The 23,098-nt window shown below is 55.3% G+C and overlaps 1 protein-coding gene across 3 annotated transcripts; it reads left to right on the top strand.

The window, feature by feature from the left end:
- The first annotated feature begins 391 nt into the window (after positions 1-391).
- On the top strand, positions 392-3,420 carry FOXA2 (forkhead box A2). Of its 3 annotated transcripts, none has more exons than XM_064509895.1 (3): positions 392-457; positions 1,140-1,209; positions 2,001-3,420. In XM_064509895.1, exons 2-3 carry the CDS (start codon positions 1,141-1,143, stop codon positions 3,261-3,263), a joined length of 1,332 nt encoding a protein of 443 aa, XP_064365965.1. In that variant the 5' UTR covers positions 392-457; position 1,140; the 3' UTR covers positions 3,264-3,420. The 3 variants fall into 3 exon arrangements, with proteins under 3 accessions (XP_064365965.1, XP_025961827.1, XP_025961826.1); XM_026106042.2 differs by lacking the exon at positions 392-457 and adding an exon at positions 748-1,048; XM_026106041.2 differs by lacking the exon at positions 392-457 and having other exon boundaries at positions 1,070-1,209.
- The last annotated feature ends 19,678 nt before the right edge of the window (positions 3,421-23,098 follow it).

Raw genomic sequence — 23,098 nt, 5'->3', positions numbered from 1 at the left:
GGGGAGCCGCGGGAGCCCCGGCGCTGCGCCAGCCCAGCGGCGGGAGCCGCGGGACCCGCCGGGGCGGCGCTGCCCCTCACCGCCGGGACCCCTGCACTGCCCGGGGAGCTGCACGGGGGGCTCCGCGGGGGCGCGGGGCTCCGCGGGGGCGCCGATCGCCTGCGCAAAGCCGCCCGGGCGCGGGACGGCGCCTTGCCTGCGCTGCGCCGCCCCCCCGCCCCTGCCCTCGCTGTTTGTTTTAGTTACGAAATTGTTGTAGGTACCTGAGCCAGCAGCCGCGGGACGGGCCGGCTGCGCGGCGCGGAGCCCAAGCGGCGGCTCCTGGCCGCGGGCGCCTCTCCCCGCGCCGCGGGCCGGGCCGCGATGGGGCAGAGCCCGGGCGCCGCCGCGGCCTGAGCCGTCGGGGCGCGGGGTGCCGGCCCGGGGCCCCTCCTCCGAGCAGCGGCGGCAGCAAAAGGTGCGTGGGGCTGGGGGGAGGCCGGGCTGGCGGCAGCACGGGGGTGTTGGGAAAGGCTCCCGCCGGGGCTGCCGGGGACGGCGGGGGAGGCTGGGCACCGGCTCCCGCGGGACGCCCCTACGAAGCGGGGAGAAACACGGGTGCCGAGTGGGGGGGGGGGGGGCGGGGGTCGGCCGCTGCCCCAGGGGTGTCGGCGGGCCCCCCGGCCGCGGCGGCGCGGCGCGGAGCAGCCTCTCCCGCCTAGGTGTGAGCTGATTATTCAAATGGGCAGCCGAGGACCTGGGGATTGGAGGCTCGCCCGGCCGCTCCGTGCTATATCACTCGGGCGCCCACGTCACTGCAGCACTTGTCCTCCTCTTCCTCCTCCTCCTCTTCTTCCTCCCTCCTCCCTCCTCCTCCTCCGGCTCCTTCATCGCCTCCGGGCGACTCTTCGCCGCGAAGCGCTGAGAAAACCCACTCAAGGAGCAGCAGCGAAAAAACCCCAGCCCCAGAGCAGCTCGGTCCCCCCTCCCTTCCTCCCTCCCTCCTCTTCCTCCTCCTCCAGAGGCTCAGACAGAGGGAGTGCAACAGAGGGGAGGGAGGGCTGGGGAGGTGGGTTTTTTTTTTTGGGGGGGGGGGATTGCTCTCTGTCGTCGTTTGTTGTGGCTGTTAAATTTTAAACTGCCATGCACTCCACTTCCAGTATGCTGGGAGCGGTGAAAATGGAAGGCCATGAGCACACGGACTGGAGCAACTACTACGGGGAGCCCGAGGTAAGGAGAAAGCCGGCGCCTCCCCGGCCCCGGCCCGGCCCGCTCCCCTCCCGGAGCACGTCCCACGCTGCACCCCTCTCAGCCCCGGCATAATATTAACTTTGTCATCAAACGCTGGCTGGAGGAAAGTCCGGATCCTCTCGCCGCCCGCAGCGGCACGCCAGCCGGGCAGGGCTGCGCTCGGCGCCGGGCAGCGGGTGCCGCCGCGGGGGGGCTGGGGAGGGCAGGGGTAGGAGGGAAAACGTCGTGGTGGCAAAGGTGGTGGTGGTGGGGTATTTTGGGAGGGTGTGTCGTGTGTATCCCCCCCCCCGCCCCCCCGAGGCGAGCAGGGCGCGGGTGCGTCTCGTGGAGGCAAAAGTTAGCGCGCTCAGCGCTGCATTTCGCTTTTCCCTCTTCCTTCCTTCCCTCGTCTCCCCGCCGGGTATTTTTCTCTTTTCGGGCAGGGATGTCCCTTCCTCTTCCCTCCAACTCTAAGGCTCGTTTCCAGGGACAGATCTATCGATCTTGTTGTGATCTCGTTTTGTTTGTTTTTCTTTGTTTTGTTTTGTTTTTTAATAATTTTTTCATTAACGAGCGTTTCGACACGCAGCAGCTTTAACCCTTCCTGCCCCGCGGGACAAGGTGCTCCGGGGCTGCAAAAGCTCATTTGCAAGCAGCGATCCGGGTTGGGGCGGGAGTCTTCTCGTACCGTTTCTGTGCTTGGGGGGCTGCCGTCGCCCCCCGTGGGGTTACCAATCTGCCTATTCCTCTCCCCCCCAAAAAATCTCCCTCTCTCTCGTTTGCCCTTGCAGAGCTACTCCTCGGTAAGCAACATGAACGCGGGGCTGGGCATGAACAGCATGAACACGTACATGACTATGTCGGCCATGAGCACCACGGCCAACATGACGGCTGCCACCTCCATGAACATGTCCTACGCCAACACGGGCATGAGCCCCTCACTCACTGGCATGTCCCCGGGCACGGGCACCATGCCTGGCATGGGCTCGGCTGGTGTAGCAGGAATGGGCGCCCACCTGAGCCCCAGCATGAGCCCCATGGGGGGCCAAGCCGGCTCCATGAACGCCCTGGCTCCCTACACCAACATGAACTCTATGAGCCCCATCTACGGGCAGTCCAACCTCAACCGCTCTCGGGACCCCAAGACCTACCGGCGGAGCTACACGCACGCCAAGCCACCCTACTCCTACATCTCCCTCATCACCATGGCCATCCAGCAATCGCCCAACAAAATGCTGACGCTGAGCGAGATCTACCAGTGGATCATGGACCTCTTCCCCTTCTACCGTCAGAACCAGCAACGCTGGCAGAACAGCATCCGCCACTCGCTCTCCTTCAACGACTGCTTCCTCAAGGTGCCCCGCTCCCCGGACAAGCCAGGCAAAGGCTCCTTCTGGACACTGCACCCTGATTCAGGAAACATGTTTGAGAACGGCTGCTACCTGCGCCGCCAGAAGCGCTTCAAGTGTGAAAAGCAGCTGGCCGCCAAGGACAGTGGTGGGGCAAATGGCGGGGCAGGCGGCGGAGGCAAGAAGGGGTCTGGGCAGCCACCCAGCCAGCCCCTGGGGGAAGGCAGCTCCTCAGGTGGCTCTGAGGGCTCAGCTGGCACCGAGTCCCCAGCCAGCAGCTCACCATGCCAGGACCACAAGCGTGCCCTGGCCGACCTGAAGGGCACGACGGGGCTGAGCCCTGGGGAGCCAGCAGCCTCACCAGGGCAGCACCTCCTGGCACCCCAACATGCCGGCCTGCCCCATGATGCCCATCTCAAGCCTGAGCACCACTACGCCTTCAACCACCCCTTCTCCATCAACAACCTGATGTCCTCCTCCGAGCAGCAGCATCACCACCCTCACCACCATCACCACCACCACCACAAAATGGACCTCAAGGCCTACGAGCAGGTGATGCACTACTCGGGCTACGCCTCGCCCATGCCCGGCAGCCTGGCCATGGGGCCTGTAACGAACAAAAATGGCTTAGAGTCCTCCCCTTTAGCCGGAGAGACTTCTTATTACCAAGGTGTGTATTCCCGGCCCATCATGAACTCCTCCTAAAGGGGCAAGGGAAAAACCTCCCCTCACAAGGGGGAAAAAACCCACCCCACCCCAGCCCCTGCGCAGTCCCCTGGCAGAGGGATGGACTATGAACGCTGTTGAGCACGGTACATATACATATATAGCTATCTATTTTTTTTTTGTTGGCTCCAGATGTTTGCATCTGTTTGGGAAACAACTGATGTGTGTCTTGCAAGTATCTTGACCCACGCCAAGGGAAGGCGTGTTGGTCCCCGCTGGCCAAAAGCCACCCATGTCCACGGGGACCATGATTCCCTTGGTTTACTTTGTGGGGTGGTTTGTTTTGGTGGGGAGGGGTGGGTTGGGGGTGAGGGGGAGAGTTTTTTTGGGGGGGAGGGTTTTTTTTTCGTTGTTGTCGTTGCAGGGAGGTATAAATATATCTATTTTTTTGTGTGAAAGTGATGGGAAAAAAACCTCAAACAAAACGAAACCCTACTTCAGTGTAAAACCCATGCTAGTTTTGAATCGGAGGACCAAAAGTCTTGTAATGTTGTAAAAAGGGGGAAAAAGAGGGGGGGTAAAAAAGAGAAAAACTACAAAAAAAAAAAAAAAGCAGGATAGATTGTTGTAATTGAAACAAACGCTTGATGTTACCGGGAGAGTAAACTACTTGGATCTGATTAATTTATCGTTTCTGTATGCTTTATTTATTGCTTATAAATGTGTATTCTGGTAGCGAATAGCCAGATTTTCACAGAACTATATTAAAGTGTTATTGGCCGTTTTTTTTTTTTTTTTTTTTTTTTTTTTTTTACCCCTACATCTCTTTTCCGCCGGGACTCGCCCCGTTTTTTCCCCGGCGGCGGCGGCGGCGGAGGCGGCGGGTCCGGCCGAGTCGTCGGGCCGGGAGCTGCGGCGGCGGCACGGCGCGCCCCGACCCCCAGCGCCCCGCGGCCGCGCAGTGATGCGCAGCGTCGCGCAGTGCCTTTCCGCGGCAGGGCCGCCGTCCCCGAAGGCGCCGGCTGCAGGGCCCCGGCGGCCCGTCCCGTCCGGTCCTGTCCGCGCCGCTTGCTCCTGCCCCGCTGCCCTCCGCGGAGGCTCAGCCGCGGCGCCGCGCCCGCGGGGCCCGATCCGCCTCCGCGCGGGGTGAGCGTAGCCAGCGGGCGGCCAGGAGAGGGGCTGCCCGAGGGGCGGGAGGGTGCAACGGGGCGAGCGCCGCCGAGGGGTGCCTCCGCGCCGAGCTCCGCGGATCTGTCCCGGCGTGGAGCAAAGTGTCCCGCGGATCCCGTTTCCCCCCGCAAAGCCCCAGGCTCCGCGGCCGCGCAGGGCCCCGGCGGCCGGCCGGGCCCGCTGGTGCTTGCGTCCCGGCGGGTGGCAGGTCCCGGGTCCCGCCGCGGCCGCGCTGCCCCCGCGGCAGAGCAGAGCCCCCGCGAGGAAAGCGAGCCCGGCGCCCAGCTGCCCTGCGCGGCCCGCGGATCGCCCCGCTCCACGGCCCCGCGCCATCGCCTGCGCTTCCCAGCTGCCAGTTTTGCCTCGGTGTCGGAAACACGAGTGCGTCGTTGCCCTTTTCCTCCACAGAAACCGGGAAAGCCGCGGGCCGGGCAGGACCGGCTCGCCCCGGCCCGGGGGCTCCGCTCCGGCCCCGCGGGCCCGTCCGCCGCCGCGGCCGGTGCGCGGTCTGCCCGCTGCCAGGTGCCCGCCCTCCCCTCCGCCTCGGGGCACCGCGGGGGCTACCTCTGCTTCTGCAAAGGTGCGGAGAGCCGGGGTGCGTGAGAAACCGGCAGCAGCGGGGGGGGGGGGGGGGCTTTTTTCCTTTAAACATCTCTCGGCTGGCCTGAACCCGACGCGCGCTCCGGCCTTGGGAGCAAAACGTTTCTTCCGCCAGATCGACACCCCTCAGGCCAGCCCTTCGGGTTTTATTTTTATTTATTTTTTTCCCTCCCTGCCATACGTATTCCGCCCCTTTTCCCAACCACTTGTTGTTCCCACGCGTTTAAGGGAGTAATAGATATTGCTTTCCGAAATAACATTCAAATCCTTCTTAAAATTCCGCATTGTTCACGGAAAGAGAAAAGGGAAGAAGGGAGGGGGAAGGAGGAGAGGGAGAAAAACTTCCAAAAACAAAACAAGGATCCAGCCAGAAATCTGTCCGTCTCTATACTGCAAGGACACACACGTTGTGAACCAAGGCATAAAATGTGTTTCATTAACACATAAAAGGCTCCTGCAGGGAAGGAGAATAGGCGCACGGAATGACACTGATTTGGAAACAATGCGCCGCGCCTGTGATGGTCTAACCTGTTATGTTCTGTATCACACGGCCATTGTTAAATGGTAGTTTTAAACTACTTAAGCGTCTTCCACTCCGCTGATCCCAGCAGATCAGATATAGCTCTGTGTGAATACATAAAAAGGGTGTCATTTGGATGCCGGCTCGAGAAGCAGATCTTTTTTTTTTTTAAACACCCCCCCCCCGCCTTTTTTTTCTTCCTGTGGCCTGGTTCACGCTGAAATCCAGGAATGGGGGACTTGAGGGAGAGGGGAAGGGGGAAAAAAGAGGACCACACTACACATTTCTTTTTCTTTATACCCCCTTCCCATTCTCGTTCCTTTGCCCCCCCTCTGCAACCCACCCTCGCCCGCCCCCAACCTTACTACAAGTGCATTCTGCTCCTGCCGGTTTAAGCAACCGTGATCTGTGAATAAACAAAGTCAGTAAACAAAAAAAGGGGGAAAATCTAGATCCAAATTCCAGGAGGGTAAACTTTCAACACCACGTCATACTTCAGCAAATTTACACAGATATTATATTGCGTCCCTTTCCTTCCCCCCCTCTCCTTTTGAGCCATTGTGCTTAACTGAATTTTATAAAGCTGATCGATATCTTGGTAAAATATTCATTTTTAAACTAGCGGGCAGTGAAATCTTTGCTTTGTGCTAAAGTCAACAGTAGCACAGTTTCAGCTCAAATAAATGCAGGGATGCTTCCAGTTCCTGCAGTCCTCGGGTCTTTCCAAGGCTGGCTTGTCTTCCAGCGAGTGGCACGGGGCGGCAGGTAGGTGATATCCATCACCATTTCTTGTTCTTGTTCTTTTTTTTTCTTTCTTTCTTTTTTTTTCTTTTTAGATTCCAACCTTCGGCTTCTCTTTAATTCCTCCTTCCTCCTCCCTCGCTCGAATTAAAGCCACCGGGGTGAGCAGGGAGACCAGACTTGCATTGCCAGGGAATTGGTTTGGAGCGGAGGGGGGGACGACGGGCAGGCGGACAGGTTTGCTCCCAGCTCCTTCGGCCCCCGGTTTCGCCAGGATGTAAAAGGACCGAGGAGCTGGGTCCCAGCCCCGCGGCCCTGGGCGGCCCCCAGCCCGGCGGCACCTCGCCAGCAGAAGGCCCCCCTCTTCGGCAGAAGAAGCATTTTACTAGGGAAGAGTGAAATTCCGAGAAGACTCTCTCTGGATCGGGCGGGGGGAGGAGAAAAGGGCTGTTATTTTGGGGGGAGGGAGCAGCCCCTGCGGGAGCGGGGTACGGGGGGTCAAAGCTCGGTTTCTGGCCGTTTCAGCACCAGGGCTGCTTTCTGAGGGGACAAGTCGTTAAGGCGCAGCCGGAGGAGGGTGAAAGCGAGACCGGGATGTGTGGGACCCGACTGTCTTGCTCCTTGTCCCTCTGCTCCTAATAGTGCCTTTTTTTCTTTCCTTTTTTTTTCTTTTTTTTGCCCCCCCCCCCCCCCGTTTTAACCCCCCTCCCGGCCTCCTTTTAATGCATTTCCTTCCCCTTGTCTCTCCCCCGCTCCCGCTCCGTGGCTCTTTTGTTCTGGTCTGGAAGCAGGGAGCACGCTGTGCTCTGCCCCGCGGAGGGGCCTTTCCCCCCCGTCCCCCGCTCCGCGGGGAAGCCTCCGGGAGCCGCAGCGCTCCGGGCTGCCGCGGCCGCAGCCCGGCCGGCGCGGATGCCTCCGCAGGCGCCATGGAGCGCGAGGATCGGCAGCCGCTGTCCCTGCAAATAAATAAATAAAAAAGGGGAGCGGGGGGGACTATTCCCTAAATCTGAATATGCGGGAAAGGGGAGAACGAGGCGGGGGGCCTGCCCCATGCTCGCCCGCTGTGCGCTCCCTGCGCCCTGGGAGGTCGCCCGGCTCCTCTGCGGATCGGGCGAGGACATGGACACGAATGGGGATGGCCCACGGGGCGGGGGGGGGGCGGAAATAGGGAGCAGGGCCCTCGGGGACGCTCGGCCGCTGTAGGGCTCGGGGAGGGGAGACACCCCCGGGCCCGTGTCCTGGCTCCGGCTGGAAGCAAGGGCCGCTTTTCATGGGCTGCTCGCAAAGACGGGGAAGGCGTTTTTGGCCGGGCCGGTGCCGGTGTGCGTGTGCGTGCGTGTCCGGCCCCGCACCTGACGTGACAGGCTGCATCTCCCGAAGAAGAAGGCGCACAGCGGCTAATGGGCTCTCAATAATTCATAACTGCCCGGCCCGCTCGTAATGCAGCAGTAATGCAGCTCGTAATGCAATTACTCGTCATTAAACGCGTGTCTCCTGGGCGGGGAGGGGAACTCGCGTGGGAAGGGCCGAACCCGTGCCGCCGGCCCGCGGGGGCTCAGCCCCGGCCGGGGCCCAGCCGGTGCCTGCTGCGGCCGCCGGCTCTGGAGAGATTTATCCTGCCAAACGGCCAGTTTAAGCGCCCGACCTTCCACCGCCGCTGCAGCCCCCTCCGCCCCCCCGCGCCGCCGCTTTGGAAATATAGCGGGGGAAAGAGGCAAGAGCACGACCCCGGCCGTGCCCTGCTCTCCGGCTGCCTGGCTGCGGGGCGATGGGAGCGGGGCAGGGGCGGGCAGGGGCGGGCAGGGCCCGAGGCTTTCCCAAGCGTCCTGCCCCGGGGAGCTGCCGGGCGCTCCCTGCCCGCCGGTGCCCGCGGGGGCGCGGGAGCGCCGGGCGGCTCCGTCCCCGCAGCCCCGGCCGCAGCCCTTGGCCCTCCTGCTGCTCCCCCTCAGCGCCCGCCCTTCGCGAATTTTGTGCGTTTCTGCAAAGTGCGCCCAAGCCCCCAGCATCCCCCACCCTCAGATTCCCGGCTTTTATTTCCTTGGTTTACAGCCCCTCGGGTCGCGCAGTACGTTAGATTCCGTTTTAGTGGTTAATTCCCACTACACACACTTTTTTTTTTTCCCCTGAGGGAAAGGAGCCCGAGTTGCATCCGATGGCGCTGAACCGCCTCTGTAAAGCCTGCAGCGCTGGTAGCTAGATCGGGTGCCCGGGTGCAGGGCATCGACAGACCGGTCGGGGAAAGACCAGTCCGACTGTCGAGCCGGTCGGGAGGGAGAAATGCCCTGGCGCCTTTGGGGGCTGTAACTTGGGACACCGGGCATGCAGGGATGCACTGCCTGCGGGAGAAGGGCTGGCGATGGCCGCGGAGGGGGGAAAAGAAAAAGAAAGAAAGAAAAAGAAAGAGCTAAATTATATCTGGGCATTTTTCTGGAGATCGGGCTCGGGTGTTAGGTCCCGACCACCGCCGTAACCCGAAGGAGAAAATGAACGAAAGCGGATCAGTGCGTTTCATCTCGTCCGTTTCTGGGAAGCCCGTTTAAGATCACGAACGACTTTCGCTATTACTCCTGCCGATCCGCGGCTCCTCCCTTGCACTAGCCAGCGGATAAAATCAGAGAAAAGATATCTGTGCATTGAAATTGGCCTTTTCAGGATATGAAAAGATGGTTTCATTGTGAGCTTCCCTATTCAGATTTGTGATCTGGGGGCAAAAATCAGTTAGTTGTGTTCGCTAATATATTTTTTTTTACTTCCCGTCTGGGGGGGGGGAAAAAGGCACCTCTTTAATTGTTCGTCCCCCTAATGACATGCAGAGATAGTGTCAAAAGACACCAGACATCAAAGCACAAAGAAGTTGGCATATCCAGCAGTTTGATAAGAAAGTCACACTTCCAAGTTTGCAAAAGAACGGGTCGCTGCTTTGCAGCGCGCTGCTTCTGGCAAAACTTTCCCCAAATGTTTCTCCTTCCAAATATAAAAGAAGTGAGGGCAGTTACCAGCCTTGCCCTGCCCCGCAGCCGCCGTTATAATTGTATGCAAAAATGCATTTATTGATGATCTTAAAAAAAAAAAACTGGACAACTTGGGAGTGAGATGAGTCTAATTATTGCTCGTTCTAAAAAGAGCTGGAACACCCAAGTAGGGCTTAACTCGTCTCCTGGGAAACTGATGGAGACCTATTTTACAAGCTGTAATTCTGCTTTAGACTATTGCAGCCTAAGGACAGTTCACACTATCCTCTTTCTTCTAGAAATAGTCCTAATCCTATATTTTAGCCGGGTAAAGTTCGCTTCTGCTCCACACTAGATTAATCCAGAAACCACATAAAACCAGGTAGGGAAGAGGATGGAAAAGGGGAGGAGAAAAACCGTTCAAAGTTTGCTACCTCTGCCCTGCCTAACCTTCAAAAGAGTAAATATTAAAGAGCAGCCCTTGGATGATGCATAGTCTGTCAGCTTCTTATTTACATGACAGGTTCGTTTCCAATAGAGCTAAAAACGGGTCTTTTCGGCTGGAGGATTTTAGGCGCAGAGAATTCCGGTTTTATTTTTGCTCTCTCTTGTGGTCGTTTTTCAGCCGCCGGTCTCCCTTGGTGGCATGGGAAATATTTAACATTTCCTCTCCCGAATGCAAACGAGCGGAGGAAGCGGGCGGAGACGCCGTCGGGGCTCGGGGCTCGGCGGCGGCGGGGAGCGCGCAGCGCCGCAGACGGGGCCGGCGCCCCGAGCCCGCGGAGCCGGGAGGGGAGAAAACATCCCTCCACAGCAAAGCTCTCCTCGCCCTCCGGTCCGAAGGACGGAGGGATCGCCAGAGCCCCGCGACACCCCGGCGGCCCCGAGGGAGCTTGGGGCAGGGGCGTGTGCATGAGCATTTATTTTTATTTGGAAAGAAAGTCAAGCTCGGCCGAGTCCGCACGCGGCTCCGACTAGGCACAGAGACATTCATAGCCCTCGCCGGGCACGGACGTTAGAGGGATTTCTAGCTATTTTCCAAGAGGTGCGTGGATGCAGAGCGCTTATGGGGGGATGTAAGAGTTTGGGTGCACACACACACATGTGCACGCACCCGAGGCTGCCCCAGGGCACAGGGAGCCCCAGGCAGCCCCATCTCCTAGGAACGGCGGGTTTCAGCATTAAATTGCATTCAAATCAACGGCAGGGAAAATAACACCTTGGGCTTGGGAGAAGGTGGGGAAGCCTCCAGTGGTTTGGGCACCGGGTGGGTTGGCAAATCGGAGCCCCCCCCCCCCCACACACACACAGTCTCTTCGCAGCTGAGGGGAGACAGGGAGCCGCCAAGCAAAGCAAAGCGCCAGCTGAAAGCGCTTTTCCCGGCTTGGTTTTCCCCGACTCGAGCCGTGCTCTTTCCTCTGTGCACGGAACCGCAGGAAACGGAGGGCAGCGTTTCCCCTGCCTCAGTTTCCCTCTCTGTGAAGCGGGGGCGCGCAGAGATGCGCGCTGGGCAGCCTGCCTGGGACGCGTTCCGGGAGCAGGAGGGCAGCAGGAGCCCTCGCCACAGCGCTGCTAGCCGCCGGGGCGAGGGCCATCCCCGCCTATGTCTCTTCCCCGCTTCCCACCCCTCCTCTGCCGGCAGCTCTCGGCCGCCTCGCTGCCCTATCTGCCTCCACGTCGAGGCGTTTATCTCCGCGGTTATCGGCCAGCCGGGCTCGTTAAGGGCAGCTCGGATCAGTAACCCGAGCCGCGGGCGGCATCGATTTGCCGGGGGCCGCCGCCCCCGGTCCCCAGCGCTCCGCCGCCGAGGCGTCCAGCTACCCGCTTTCGCTGCTAAACCTCAGGAAAAGGGGGCACTCCCGATAAAAATGGCGCGTCTGATGAGAGAGTGGGAAGGCAAGAGGGAGACAGACAGACGGGAACAGAGAAAGAGAGAGAGAGAAAGCAAGGGGCAGGAAGGGGAGAGGGAAGACGGGCGTGCACAGACGCCCTGAATTCCAGCATCTCGGGCACAGCGGGGGCGCACGGCCCCCAGCTCCTGCAGGGAGATGCAAGACCCGGACTTTCTCTCCCAGGCCGCGGTTCGGTTTATTCTAGCGACAGGTTTTTACTGGCGGTCGTCGCAAGGGCCTGGGCGCTGGGCTGGGGGGGCGGGGGGGGGGAGGGGGGTTATACGGTTATACCACCCTGTAAACCAGCCCTATAAATCTGGGGCTGGCGTCTAAACAAGGAGGGGCGAATTTTGCCCCTCGGAGGGGTTTGGCCGGTGCACCTTGCCGTGCATTAGAGGAGAGAAGCACAGCATCCTCCAAAGCCGGTGATGCCCCAAGTGCTACCCCACGCTTCCCCTTTCTTCTTTCCCCGGACGCCAAGGCGGGTACGGGCCGGGCTATGCAGGGGAGCTGCAATGCAGCAGTGGCGGCCGAGCCACGCAGCCTCGGGCTAGGAGTGCTCACCGCAGAAACGCCCGGTCCTTCAAGGCCGGGACAGGGCGAGGCCCGGGATCGCCGCCTCTGGGTCCCGGTTTCCCGCAGCGGCCGCCGGGAGCGGAGCAGCGGCCGCGGGCGCCCGCGCCGTCGGGGCGCCTCCCGGCAGGGAGCGAAGCCCCGCGTCTCCGAGGGCTTAACACCCATTTCGACCAGCGTTTCCGAGGGCTTAACACCCGTTTCGACCAGCGGAGGGACCCGTCGGCCGTGCGGGGGGCTGGGAACGCGGGGCTCCGCGGAAGTGGCAGCGATGCAGACCTCGAGGAGGAGCGGGCAGGAGAGCAACTTTGCCAAGGCGGGAGAAGCCCCTGCTCCCCGCGCACACCCGCGGGCCCGTCCGTCCAGCCACGGCGACGCACGAAGCTTTTGTCGCTGCAAAAGCTGCTTTAACTCGGCCCACCTTCACCTCAGGGGAACCCGTGAGGGAGCGGGAAACCTCGGGAGGAAAGGACACGAAGGGAAAAGAGCAGCTAAAGAGACCAGCGAGCCACAAAACACCTCCAGCAATAACCAGGCGGGGGAAATGCGGGGGCCCTTCCCCGGAGCGGTGAGAGTCAGGCCCCCCTCCGTCCACTAGGACGGGGGCAGTGGGGCTCCCTGGGAGGCGAGGGCGAGGCTGGCCGTCGGCAGAAGCAGGGTTAACGAAAAAGGATCCAAAAGTCATTAAGAAACCCGGAAAAAGCCGTGGGCGTCCGCCGCAGGCCGTGAAGCGGCCCCGGCCAGCGCTGTGCAGTGGGCGCCGTCGCGCGAAGCGGTTTCGGGTGGAGGCGGCTGAGAGCGGCAGGGTGAAGTCTCCTGCCGGGGAAGGGGGTTAAAACCGGCACGTCTGCTTGCTCAGAGCCGCCGGGCCGAGGGCACCGGCGTGCCGTTATATTTACAGGTGTAGCCGAGCGTGAAATTGAATGTAAAAAAAAAATTTTTTTTACAAAACGCAAATCACATGAACGCGGCAGGGCTCTGACTCCCAGCCAGCTCCCCTCGGAGAATTTCTTCCTCGAAGGAAGCAGATGAAGAAGGGCAGAGGAAAGGCGAGAAATCCTTGTTCCAAACCATCTGAAGTCGAGCTTTTCTTTTGCACAGAAGTTATTTGGGCCAGTAGCAGTGCAAAGTACAGTATCCTGCAGAGGTGTTGCTGCAAAGCACCAGAGCATGGTACAAAATCCAGTGTCTGCTATATGCATGTTATAATATACTACAATATAATTTTATATTATATTATATTGCACTGCACTGCATTGCACTGCATTATATATTGCATTTGGCGGTGCTTGTGCTCTCCCACATGGGGAGATTCCCAGTGTCCTGGGTCTCGCAGAGGACACAGGTTTTGTGATGGTGCCTCTGGGTTTGGGAAGGACTCAGGGCTGGTTGTGGGAAAGGGCACACTGGAAATGCCCTCCAGGTGGAAATGCAAGCACAGTGATGCTCCGGCAAGGAACAGCAGGCACATTTAGGACATACTGCCTGGAGAATTTGAAACATGCAGGGTAGTGCATTCAGCATGTTTGGTTCATGTTGAAACAGCTAGGGGTAGTGACAGCGTTGCTACCATTCATTTTTCCACAGACTCTTTTCTCCTCTTTTTTCTTTTCTCATTTCTCCCTCTCCTCTCCTCTCCTCTCCTCTCCTCTCCTCTCCTCTCCTCTCCTCTCCTCTCCTCTCCTCTCCTCTCCTCTCCTCTCCTCTCCTTTCCTTTCCTTTCCTTTCCTTTCCTTTCCTTTCCTTTCCTTTCCTTTCCTTTCCTTTCCTTTCCTTTCCTTTCCTTTCCTTTCCTTTCCTTTCCTTTCCTTTCCTTTCCTTTCCTTTCCTTTCCTTTCCTTTCCTTTCCTTTCCTTTCCTTTCCTTTCCTTTCCTTTCCTTTCCTTTCCTTTCCTTTCCTTTCCCCCCACCAATGATAATTTCTCACCCCTTCCTTTCAGCTGGGGGGCTGGCTTTGTGGGGGCAGTTTGGACCCTTGCTGGGTCACCACCTGGGGGGGCTCCCAGACCACCGTGTGCTGCCCGGATGGGGCCACTGGGCTGAAGGCCCCAAATACCCTTTGCAGGCAGGAGAGGGAATGTTTCGCCATGCTGCCAGTTTGGGGGATGGCAGGAGAAAGGTGGAGATCAGCACGGAGCTGGCGGCAGGTGCTTTGTGCTCCTGTGCTGCTGCCTCCAACCTGCCAGGTGCCAGGTTTTAAGTCGTTCACCCAAATGGCCCTTTGCTCCTTGTAAACCAGGGGAAAAGTCCTCTAAACATACCATTTACTGCAGGCAGCACAGATTTCTGCAAATACATCTTTGTTGCTGCAAGATCTTTACCCTCAGCCCCTTCCCTGTCCTGTCCAAACTGCCCATTGCTGCCAGTACTGTCAATTTAAGGCCAGAGCAATATACTCACCCCTGGCTGGGGAAGGACTGGCTTTCTAGATGCTTTTGACCTACAGAGTCACCCAAGCAATAAAACAATGAGCCTCTTCCCTCCACAGCTGGAAAACGACTATGCAAGTGCTCAACAGCATGGAGGAGTGCAATGCAATGGTTTTACTTCCCATTCCAGTGCTGAAGGCATCAGTACTGAAGGAGTTTGGAGGCCTTGCAGGTTTTGCTATCTGCCAGATAGCTTTCTGAACTCAGGCAGAATGGTCACTTGGTGTATTTTTCTGTTTGTATTCACCTTCACTGTCCTTTATATATTTGAAGAATGGCATAAAAGAATCAGTGTTGTGTTAGCTGAGGCAGACTTCTGGGATTCACTGAGTATATTGTTGCTGTATACGTATTTGCCATTAAATCCACAGATTTCCATCTCCCATTGCCTCTTTGTGTCTGTATTTGTTACTGGGATACCTGTGTTATTCTTCAGAAACCCCTGACAGGAATGGGGAGAAGTATTACCACTGCCTTGAGGAAGTTCAAGAAGGTGCTCTTCCAGGATGGATCATTTTAGATTTCAGAAAGTGAAAAAAATTGTGCTGGCATCTTGAGAAAGCTGAAAAGTGAAAAAATTTGTGGACCTTTTCAAGGGATGTACATTGGTGTCATCTTACTGGAAGAAGAATGTGGTCAGGAAGGGGTAAGGGCTGAAAGATTGATTTGCCACTGACTTGCTGCTAGTTTCCCACCTGTTGAAGGCACCTGATCAACCCCAAACACGAGCATGCTGAGGCAAATCTTCAAAGGATCCTCTCTTCCCTCATGGCTGATACTACACTCAAGTCCCGTAACCCCAGCCCAGACTGGAACCCTGTTCTGCCAGGCAGGGGGCATTCCCATAGCAAGGCAGGGTAGCCCTCCTTGGCCTGAGGGCGAGGCACGGGAAAGGGAGATTTGGAAAGATAACACAGCAGGAACGAGTCATGTCTCCTGACTTCACTCAGTGAGCTAGTTACCAGGCCGACAGCTTGGTTACACTGGATTACCTGTCCCAGCTACCTTGGGCTTTGGAGAGGAGAACAAACTCCAACAGTCAAAAATGCCACCACACTGATCATTAAACACCTTCCTCTGCTAAAGGTTTTCTACTTTCCCCCATCCTGGAGAACAGCAGTTCTCCTCACTTCCTCCATGGTATAGAATTGATAATATGTGGCATGAGCACTTTTATTCCTAGTGGAAAGAAAATGAGTGTCCCATGGGAAGGACTCTCATGAGATATTCTGAGTGGCCCAGGATGATCTTTGTTGCACCGCATCACCCAGAAGATGCCCCCTTTGTAGACCCTATGGGAGACTCATCTAAGCTCTGGAGCTCCTTCTGTACCATCCAGGAGACCATTGAGTGATAAGGGATGCAAGATCAGCCACTGGAAGCTGTCTCCCTCCTTTTTCCCGAGCTCAGTGTTTTTTCAGGTAGACAAGGGAAGCCTGGTCCTGCTGGGGCGGGGGGGGGGGGGGGGGGGGAGGGGAGCAGGGGGCAAAGGGATGGAGCAAGCCAGGGAACAGATAGGGTTGTCCCAGGTGTCAGCTCCTGTGTCTCTACCCCCAGCTCAGGCTAACCTGAGGGACGTGGAGGTCTGAATGCTGTTGGTAGCTTTCAAGCTTTGCACGTGCCATGGGGAGCAGGGGATTTTTCACAGCTGCACAGGTACCTCTCTGAGATCTCCCACGCCTTCTCTCTGTGTAGACAAGGGAACCCATTTTCACTGCAAGAAGTTTGCACCAGTGCAGTTACCTCATTGCAAAAAATCTCTCTGGCAGATGTCGAAAGGACAAGGTAGTTGAACTCGTAGGTGGTTATTAGGACCATGGAGTGGGCATCTCCTGCCTTTACTACATTCTTCCTTCATCCTGGCTGAAGAAGGGAAACGTGATTTTCATGACTTTCTCTACAGGCCCTGAGAGATGAGGTTAATTAATCCAAAGGTGCCTAGAGGAGTCCTTCCACTCAGTACCATGGGAAGCAGAGGCCCTCTGAAAGTTTAACCTAAGGATCTGGCAGAAGAGCCTGACATTGAAGCCTGCGCTCCGACCTTCAATACCAGTGCCCTAACCACTGGACTACATTTCCTCTCAGTCTGCCACTACCTTGAAGACAAGTAGTGGGTCTAAATAGCATAGGCTACATGACCCTGGCTTTAAGTCAGAATGTGTTTTCCTACTTCTTCTACCCAGCAGCAAATCATAGGATGATGCTTTGTTCCCCTATTACATTGCTGCCTTCGCCCATTTTTCTGCATGGGGATGTGCATCTCCCATGAAGTGATTCACGGCCCAGCATGGTGCAAAGCCAGAACAGAAGCTCCATTGCATTCAGTAATGTGTTTGTGCCCTGATGAGGCCAGGTATGGGGTGGGGGTAGGACCAGGGGCCTGGGAGATGTTAGGGGAAAAAGGAAACAAAAGCAGCAGTCCTAGTGGAGTGAGGCAGCAGGCAGGGTGGGGCGTGCAGAAAGTGAGGCTCATTTCGAAAAGGTTGCCAGAACTTTCTGCTACCCCTGGGTCCAATCTGAGACATCGTTAGCAAGCTAATAAAATAGCTGCAGATGTTGAGCTAACAGTAGAACATGTTTTGCAGGAGCAGCATGGAGCCCCCTGACAAACTCTAGGGTTTTGAAAGTTGTCAGCTCACCCCTGTTTTTCTCCTTGGTTTGTTGCCTTTCTCACCCTCCTCCCTCATTGCTTCCCTCCCTGTCTGGATTTTAAGGGGGAACAGAAGGAAAAGGGCTGGAAAGGGGTGGAAAAGAAACAAAAAACAAAGCAGGGGCTTCTTTGAAACAGATTTTTCAGGTATTTTTCCTGCCCTGCTGGGAAGCCTAGAGTCTCATTGCAATCAGCAGAGCTTCAAAACCGTGTTGTTTTCCCTCAGAAAACTGCTTTGCCAGCGGAAATATTCCCAGTAACTCAAGCAGGCACCAGCAGGGTTTGACGGAGGATCTTCCTAGACGTCAGGACGGACCTACCTGGCTCCCTGTGCGGCCGGAGGCACAGCTCAGCCTCCTCCATGGGGCTGGCTCTCACCGCCGTGCTGTGCAGTGACGCCCTTCACAGCCTGCGCAAGGAAAGGTGAAATCTGATGCCTGACCTGGAGAAATGCCCATGTCCAGCCTTACAGCGGCAGGCTCTCTGGAGCGAGGCACAGCGCTGGGGCTAAGGAGACTTGCTTCCCTTTCCTAGCTCTGCTACAGGTTTCTGATATGGCCTTGGTCAAATTACTTAGTTAGAGACTCTCCAAGAAAGGAAACCAGTGGGAGGCAGGTGCTTTACATCCCTTCTGCTGGAACAGGGCTATGTAGTGCTTTCTTGTCTCACCAAGACGCTAGGAGGAGAAATACATCAAACAGGTGACATGCTCCAATACGGCAGAAATGGAGGTGGTGTTTGGTCAGAAATAAGAATCTGCCATATTCAAGAGGGGGATGTATCTAGTGAAGTGCCTCTTAACCTTTTCTATATCCTGTTACCAAAAGGGAGGGAAAAAAAAAAAACTTTAACAGTTCCTGCCTCCTCACCTAATTATAAAAAACAAAGAGAGGATGCTATTACCCAGCTCTCTAAGACATCCAGATCCATGAAACCTGAAAGCTTTGTTATATCAGAAAGCCAGGTTACAGCCAGGTACTTGGAGATGAAGTGGGGAGGTGAAGGGTGTGGGTGGAGGGAGGATGTTAGTCAAATTGCAATGACAGACCCTGAATACTTGCTCTGGGCTCTCAAGGGTCTGGATTATAGCGTTGCAGGGACAGTTTTTTAGCTGCCATTAATTAACACAGCAACTGCTAGTTTCACTGAGGGTGCTGAGGCTGCCAGAGGAAGATCTGTACTTAGTTAAGCACTTATAAAATTTGGGAGCATTTTCCTCATGCTGCACTGTGCCTTCTGCTTTTGCACCACAGAAATGCCACTCGTTTTGCACATTAAACCCAATTTAATAGATTTGATCCATCGCCTTTGCTAGTACTCTCCTCTCGGATGAAGCGGGGGCTATTTTGGGTCAGGAAGGAGTTGCACCACGGTGGGCCAGCACTGTCATCTCCATTTTACAGGCAAGGCCATGGGGACCAGGGAGACGTAAAAGGCGGTGTTTGGGATGCCGGCAGCGCTTGCTGGCTGCCCAGCCTCCCAGAGGTGCAGAGGCCTGCCACTCCAGCCACAGGGGCTTGGCAGCTCCCAGAAACCCGGCACCAAGTGTCTCAAGCGGGTTCCTGAAGAACTAAGGCACTCAGACCTGAAAGCTTTCTTTTCATCAAGGCTGTTGAGGGAGAGCCAGAGGTTTGCTAGAGCGCTGGGAACAGCTCTGTCCCTGGGTGCATCTCTGAAGGTGGTGTCACCTTCGTCCTGCTTGGCCCGTGTCCTGCTGTCCCAGCCGCATGTTCTGGTCCTCTGCTGAGCTGCTCAGTGGTGTGAGAGAGGAAAGATCCTACCTGGACTCTGTTTAAATCAGCAGAGGCCTCCCTTGGACCACAATGTGAATCCTCAAGGCTAAAGGACTCCTCTGCTTGTAGGGATGGGACACTCCACCCTGGTGGCATTGGAGTAATGAGATTTAAGCTGCATCCTACTGGCTTCGAGAGGCCTTGGTGCAGTTTTAACCTTGTCACCTCTCATGAAGCGAGGATCATATTTCCTACCTGCTACAGATAGTGAGCTGAAGACTTGACACCAGCCTGGAAACAAGAATATCAAAAAGGCTCCTCCAGAGCCCATGTAAGCCAATGGGGCCAGGCCAGATCCAGGCCTGGGGGAGGGCTCCTACTCAGAGGATGCCAATCCTGGGACTGCTGAACCCCCCGGGAGCATGGGCCCAGAGGGATTTATTTCCCCTACCCCTCACTCCCTGCAGGGTTTTCTGTTTCCACTCCAGCTTTCTCTGTTGCCTTCTTTTTAAGCTACTCCCTCCTGTAAAGCGAGGAAGGGACCCAGCACGTCACTGCAGACACCTCCGGGACTCTGCCAAGCTCCTCCACCACGGCAGGGAGGAGAACTAGCTCAAGGGGCTCCACAGCCTGGGAGGAGAAGAGGGACAAGGGAGCAGTCCGTGCTACAGCATGGAGCAAAAAGAGACGCAGCATATTTTCCCCGAGTTACTTATTAACCACCGTTCATTTGACAGGATCAATATTTCAAGCAAAGGAGTAAACACTTAAGAACGAACACTCTGCTTTGCTGTCTTTTTCTTTGCAAAATGATTTATTTTATAAAATGCATCTGCCTGGAAAGGAGGCAGAGACTGAAGCCCTGTGGCTTTTATCTGTGGGATATGCAAAGCACATTTATTTTGTCTTTTATCTCTCATATTGCATGTTGATCCCATACATACAGATTGATTTTGTTCAGGTAGATAATGAAAAGTCAAGTGGAAAATTTACACAAAGGCGCTCAGGATCTTGACTTTCTATTGGTATATAAATTGGTTTATTACTTCATTCCCTTAAACAGGGACTTTCACACTGGGGAACACTTTAAAACATATCATGTTTAAACACAAAACGGTTTACCTTGCATGTGTTTTTTTTTCCATCAGTAATTTCCTTGCCACTTTCGTTAATTACCAAAGATATTTGTGTTTAAACAAGGGCTCGCTCCTTCTCAATCCCTCCAACAATTCATCTTCCTCCTCTTGTTCCCATCATCAAAAAGTCCTAATGTGAAATTTCTGACATGACGACTGTGCCCACCACAGCAAAGCACAGACTTGTTTAGATCTGAGGCCGACAATTAGATTGCAAGCTTTTATTAATTCCCTATAAGCAGCTTTCATTTAGCCACTCTAACCCAGAGTCAGGCATGCTGCTTAGCTGGTGAATAGAGGGCACTGTATGTGAGAGCACAGCTTGGAACAAAAACTAGAGGAAACATTATTAATAAACATCTTCTGGACATTTGGTGGCTCGTATAGGCTGCTCCAGCTTAAAGCAATTAATTCAGGATACTGACATAAACTCTTCAGCTCTTTGACAGCTTGGAGCTGAAATAAAAATGCTAGTTCTCCAGGGAAAAGAAGAGGATAGTTGGCTCTTTTCTGGACTGTTTGCTTATAGGCCCAGAGAGCAATCTTCCTTGCAGAATGAAATGCAAGGACACAAACAATGTACCAGAGAGAGAATAGAAGATGCGAATGAACAGTTTGAACTATTTGCTCAGCAGAAGGGCAGCCACAATGCTCAACCAATGGCTTTCCCATGCATCAACTGGGCTTCTTAGGCCCTTTTGTTGTTCATCTTCTTCCTCCAGCCAGATAAGAGCACAGCTGCAGAGTTGCAGTTAAGTAAGGCCTTCTACTTATTCACGTAAATCTCATGTCACGTTTACTGTATTTTCTCCTGCAAAAGACCCTCCCTGGTTTATCTGATCTTGTATTTGCTCTGAAGGCCGAGCTGCATTCACTCGCCACCGTTCAAATAGAATTCATTCTCCCCGCAGTCTGCTTTCATTGCAGGTCCATGGGGTGGCTTTGGGGATGTTTAGACTCAGACCCGGGCCCAGCCTCAGTGCAAATCAGAGCTTGCCTTCCCTTTCTTGGTCTAGGACAGCCACCCTCCTCCCATTAACCCCCCGTTTAGGTCTGTCTTTTCCAAAGCAACCCTGCACAACCAAGTTGCATTAGACTGTTTCAGACAGAAACCAGCCACATCACACACAACTGGGCTTGTGTACACACATGTAGAAACACCCATGCACATGCTGAGACCGGGTCTGGGTCTAAACATCCCCAAAGCCACTTCATGGACCTGCAATAAAAGCAGAATGCAGACAGAATATTTCCTTGCATATGCCACGACACACTTGCACACACAATTGCCTGCACATTCAAAGCAAGCGTTCCTAGTCACAGAAGTAACACGCTAAAAAAGACAAAAGACATTCCTGTCATGGTCTTGAGATGCACAGCTGCTTAACATGTGATATTTTGTATTTCTATGGCACAAATCTGTCTTGAGTGTTTTACCAGATTAGGTATGCACTTATCTTTGCAGCATAATGGTGGGGGGATCTAAATCTTACTGCCTGGAAGTAATAAACTGCAAATATTTATTGCAATATACATCCAGGGCCAGATCCTGGTACTGTGTGAATGGGCAGGGCACAGCACGAACTGCATTAAAGCAGCTGCTTTAATTCCCCTTCCCTCCCTGTGCCTGGCGTCTCTGGTAGATGCGCTGTGTGTCTATGAAGATCACCCTTTATCATGTAATCCGCTGAGGGCACAACTTGTTTTGCTTTCATGATGTCATTGCTGATCAGCCGGGCAAACGCTGTAATTAAATACGTAGCAAGGTCGGACACTACCGTGCAAGCTGGTCTTAAAGTCAAAATCTAAGCTAAATGCTGTTGTTGATCAGGACGTTTTTCTATTTTTACTTTGTCCTACCACACACTGTTGGTTTTGGGAGCTAGGCTACAATGTGTAATAAGGTTTATTTAGCTTGAAAGGGTTTTGCGAGGTGAAAAGGCAAAACCCCGAGCACTAAAGAAAACGCCTGCCTTGCTGAGATCACATTAAACATTTGTAGTCAAAGAGCACACCTGCAGGAAACGCAAAGTCTAAACACAGCCTCTGTCAAAAAGATCTTGGAAACCTCTGAGTATTTTTTTCCCCCTTTTTTCCCTACTGGGTGGTCATGAGGAAAGGCTGAAAGGCGGTGGGGCTCCTATTGTCTCTACCCTGTCTTAAGCGCTGACCTCACGTGTCTTTAAAGGCAGCGAGCACCTGTTTGTCCCTGCTGAGCTGCCGCTCCTGGGCGCAAGAGCTGCCGCGGGAGGCATCAACCCTCCTCGTGGCTGGTGGGGCGCGCGGCCGCTGTGGGCCACGGCCCAAGCCCGGAGAAGCATTTTGACCCACATTTCTGCTTACCGTCGTTCGGAGAAGCACGGCCCAGGGGACTTCTCTGCCGTGGGGTCATTACTGGTCTAACCCGGAGTGGAGTGCCCCTGTCGGGGTAGCGCCTGCAGCTCGGGTTTGTGAACGCGTCGGGGGCAACGTGTGAGCGATGCCTCCCTGCTCCTGCAGGTCTCATGGAGGCACTCAGGGTTGTTCCTGCCATTTTATACTTGGGTAAACTGAGGCACAGCACCTCAGAGAGTCTCCGGAAATGCAGACCCTCCGAGGCAGGTAAGGACCCACAGTGCTGTGCCCGCCTCTCCGGACTGACTCTAAGACACGGCACGGCAGTGACTACAATCTTTTAAGATCTTTGTCTGAACAAGGGTTGTGTGTACTTTGCTTTCGGGTCCTTCATACACCAGGGCTATGGTTGGGCAACGGGCAAATTATATTAAGCAGCCTGCTCTGGTGCTATGGTAATGCCACAATTAAAACTTAAATGCTATTGTTCCAAAGAGGACTCAAGGAGATTTCTGAACAAGCAAGCACATGGTACAACAGAAGAGTTTTTATGACTTCATAGCAGCAGTATTTTTATTCTCAAGTAATATGTTATCACCTCTCTCAGTTGGGGTATTCTATTTTTTTTAATTTTATATTAATTTCCATTTGCAGGCACACTGTTAAGGAGAACCAATTCTGCTGTCCATTTTAGGGCACTCAGGGCCATTTTATTGACCTCCTGAGCTTAATATTTGGCAGCTATGGAGCAGCCCCCCAAATCCCCTTACATGGGACTAAAATGGGCTGTAGGGAATGAAGTCTGAAGCTGAGATTCTGAAGGTCCCCAAGTCAATCACCACCTAGCCAGGCTTACGCTCTTTACGATTCAATTTCTAACGTGGCAAAATGCCACAAGTGCCTTGCAAAGGCCAGTTGGTGCAACCTTCAGCTGCCGCATCCACACCAGAGGTACCTACAGCCCAGCTTTCCTCCACTTGTCTTCCAGAAGGCAGAAGTTTGCAGGCTTGGGGGCCTCCAGATTCAGCAGGGGAGCAGATCTGCCCTCCAGACCCCTTGCAGAGGGCACCCACCTTGCAGGAACCTCTCTGCCCCTGCTGGGTGCTGCACGCAAAAGAACCCTAAGGCAACTGAGCCCTGCCAGA

The sequence above is a fragment of the Dromaius novaehollandiae genome, chromosome 3 (assembly GCF_036370855.1).
Source record: "Dromaius novaehollandiae isolate bDroNov1 chromosome 3, bDroNov1.hap1, whole genome shotgun sequence".
NCBI classification, from domain to species: Eukaryota; Metazoa; Chordata; class Aves; order Casuariiformes; family Dromaiidae; genus Dromaius; species Dromaius novaehollandiae.
The sequence above is the reverse complement of the archived record's forward strand: the minus strand, read 5'-3'. Positions and strand labels throughout refer to the sequence as shown.

Bases quoted from the DNA above. Each gene is read 5' to 3' on its own strand.
- FOXA2 (XM_026106041.2), top strand. From the start codon at position 1,123: ATGCACTCCACTTCCAGTATGCTGGGAGCGGTGAAAATGGAAGGCCAT. The intron at 1,210-2,000 runs GTAAGGAGAAAG...TTGCCCTTGCAG, and splicing joins ACTACTACGGGGAGCCCGAG to AGCTACTCCTCGGTAAGCAA.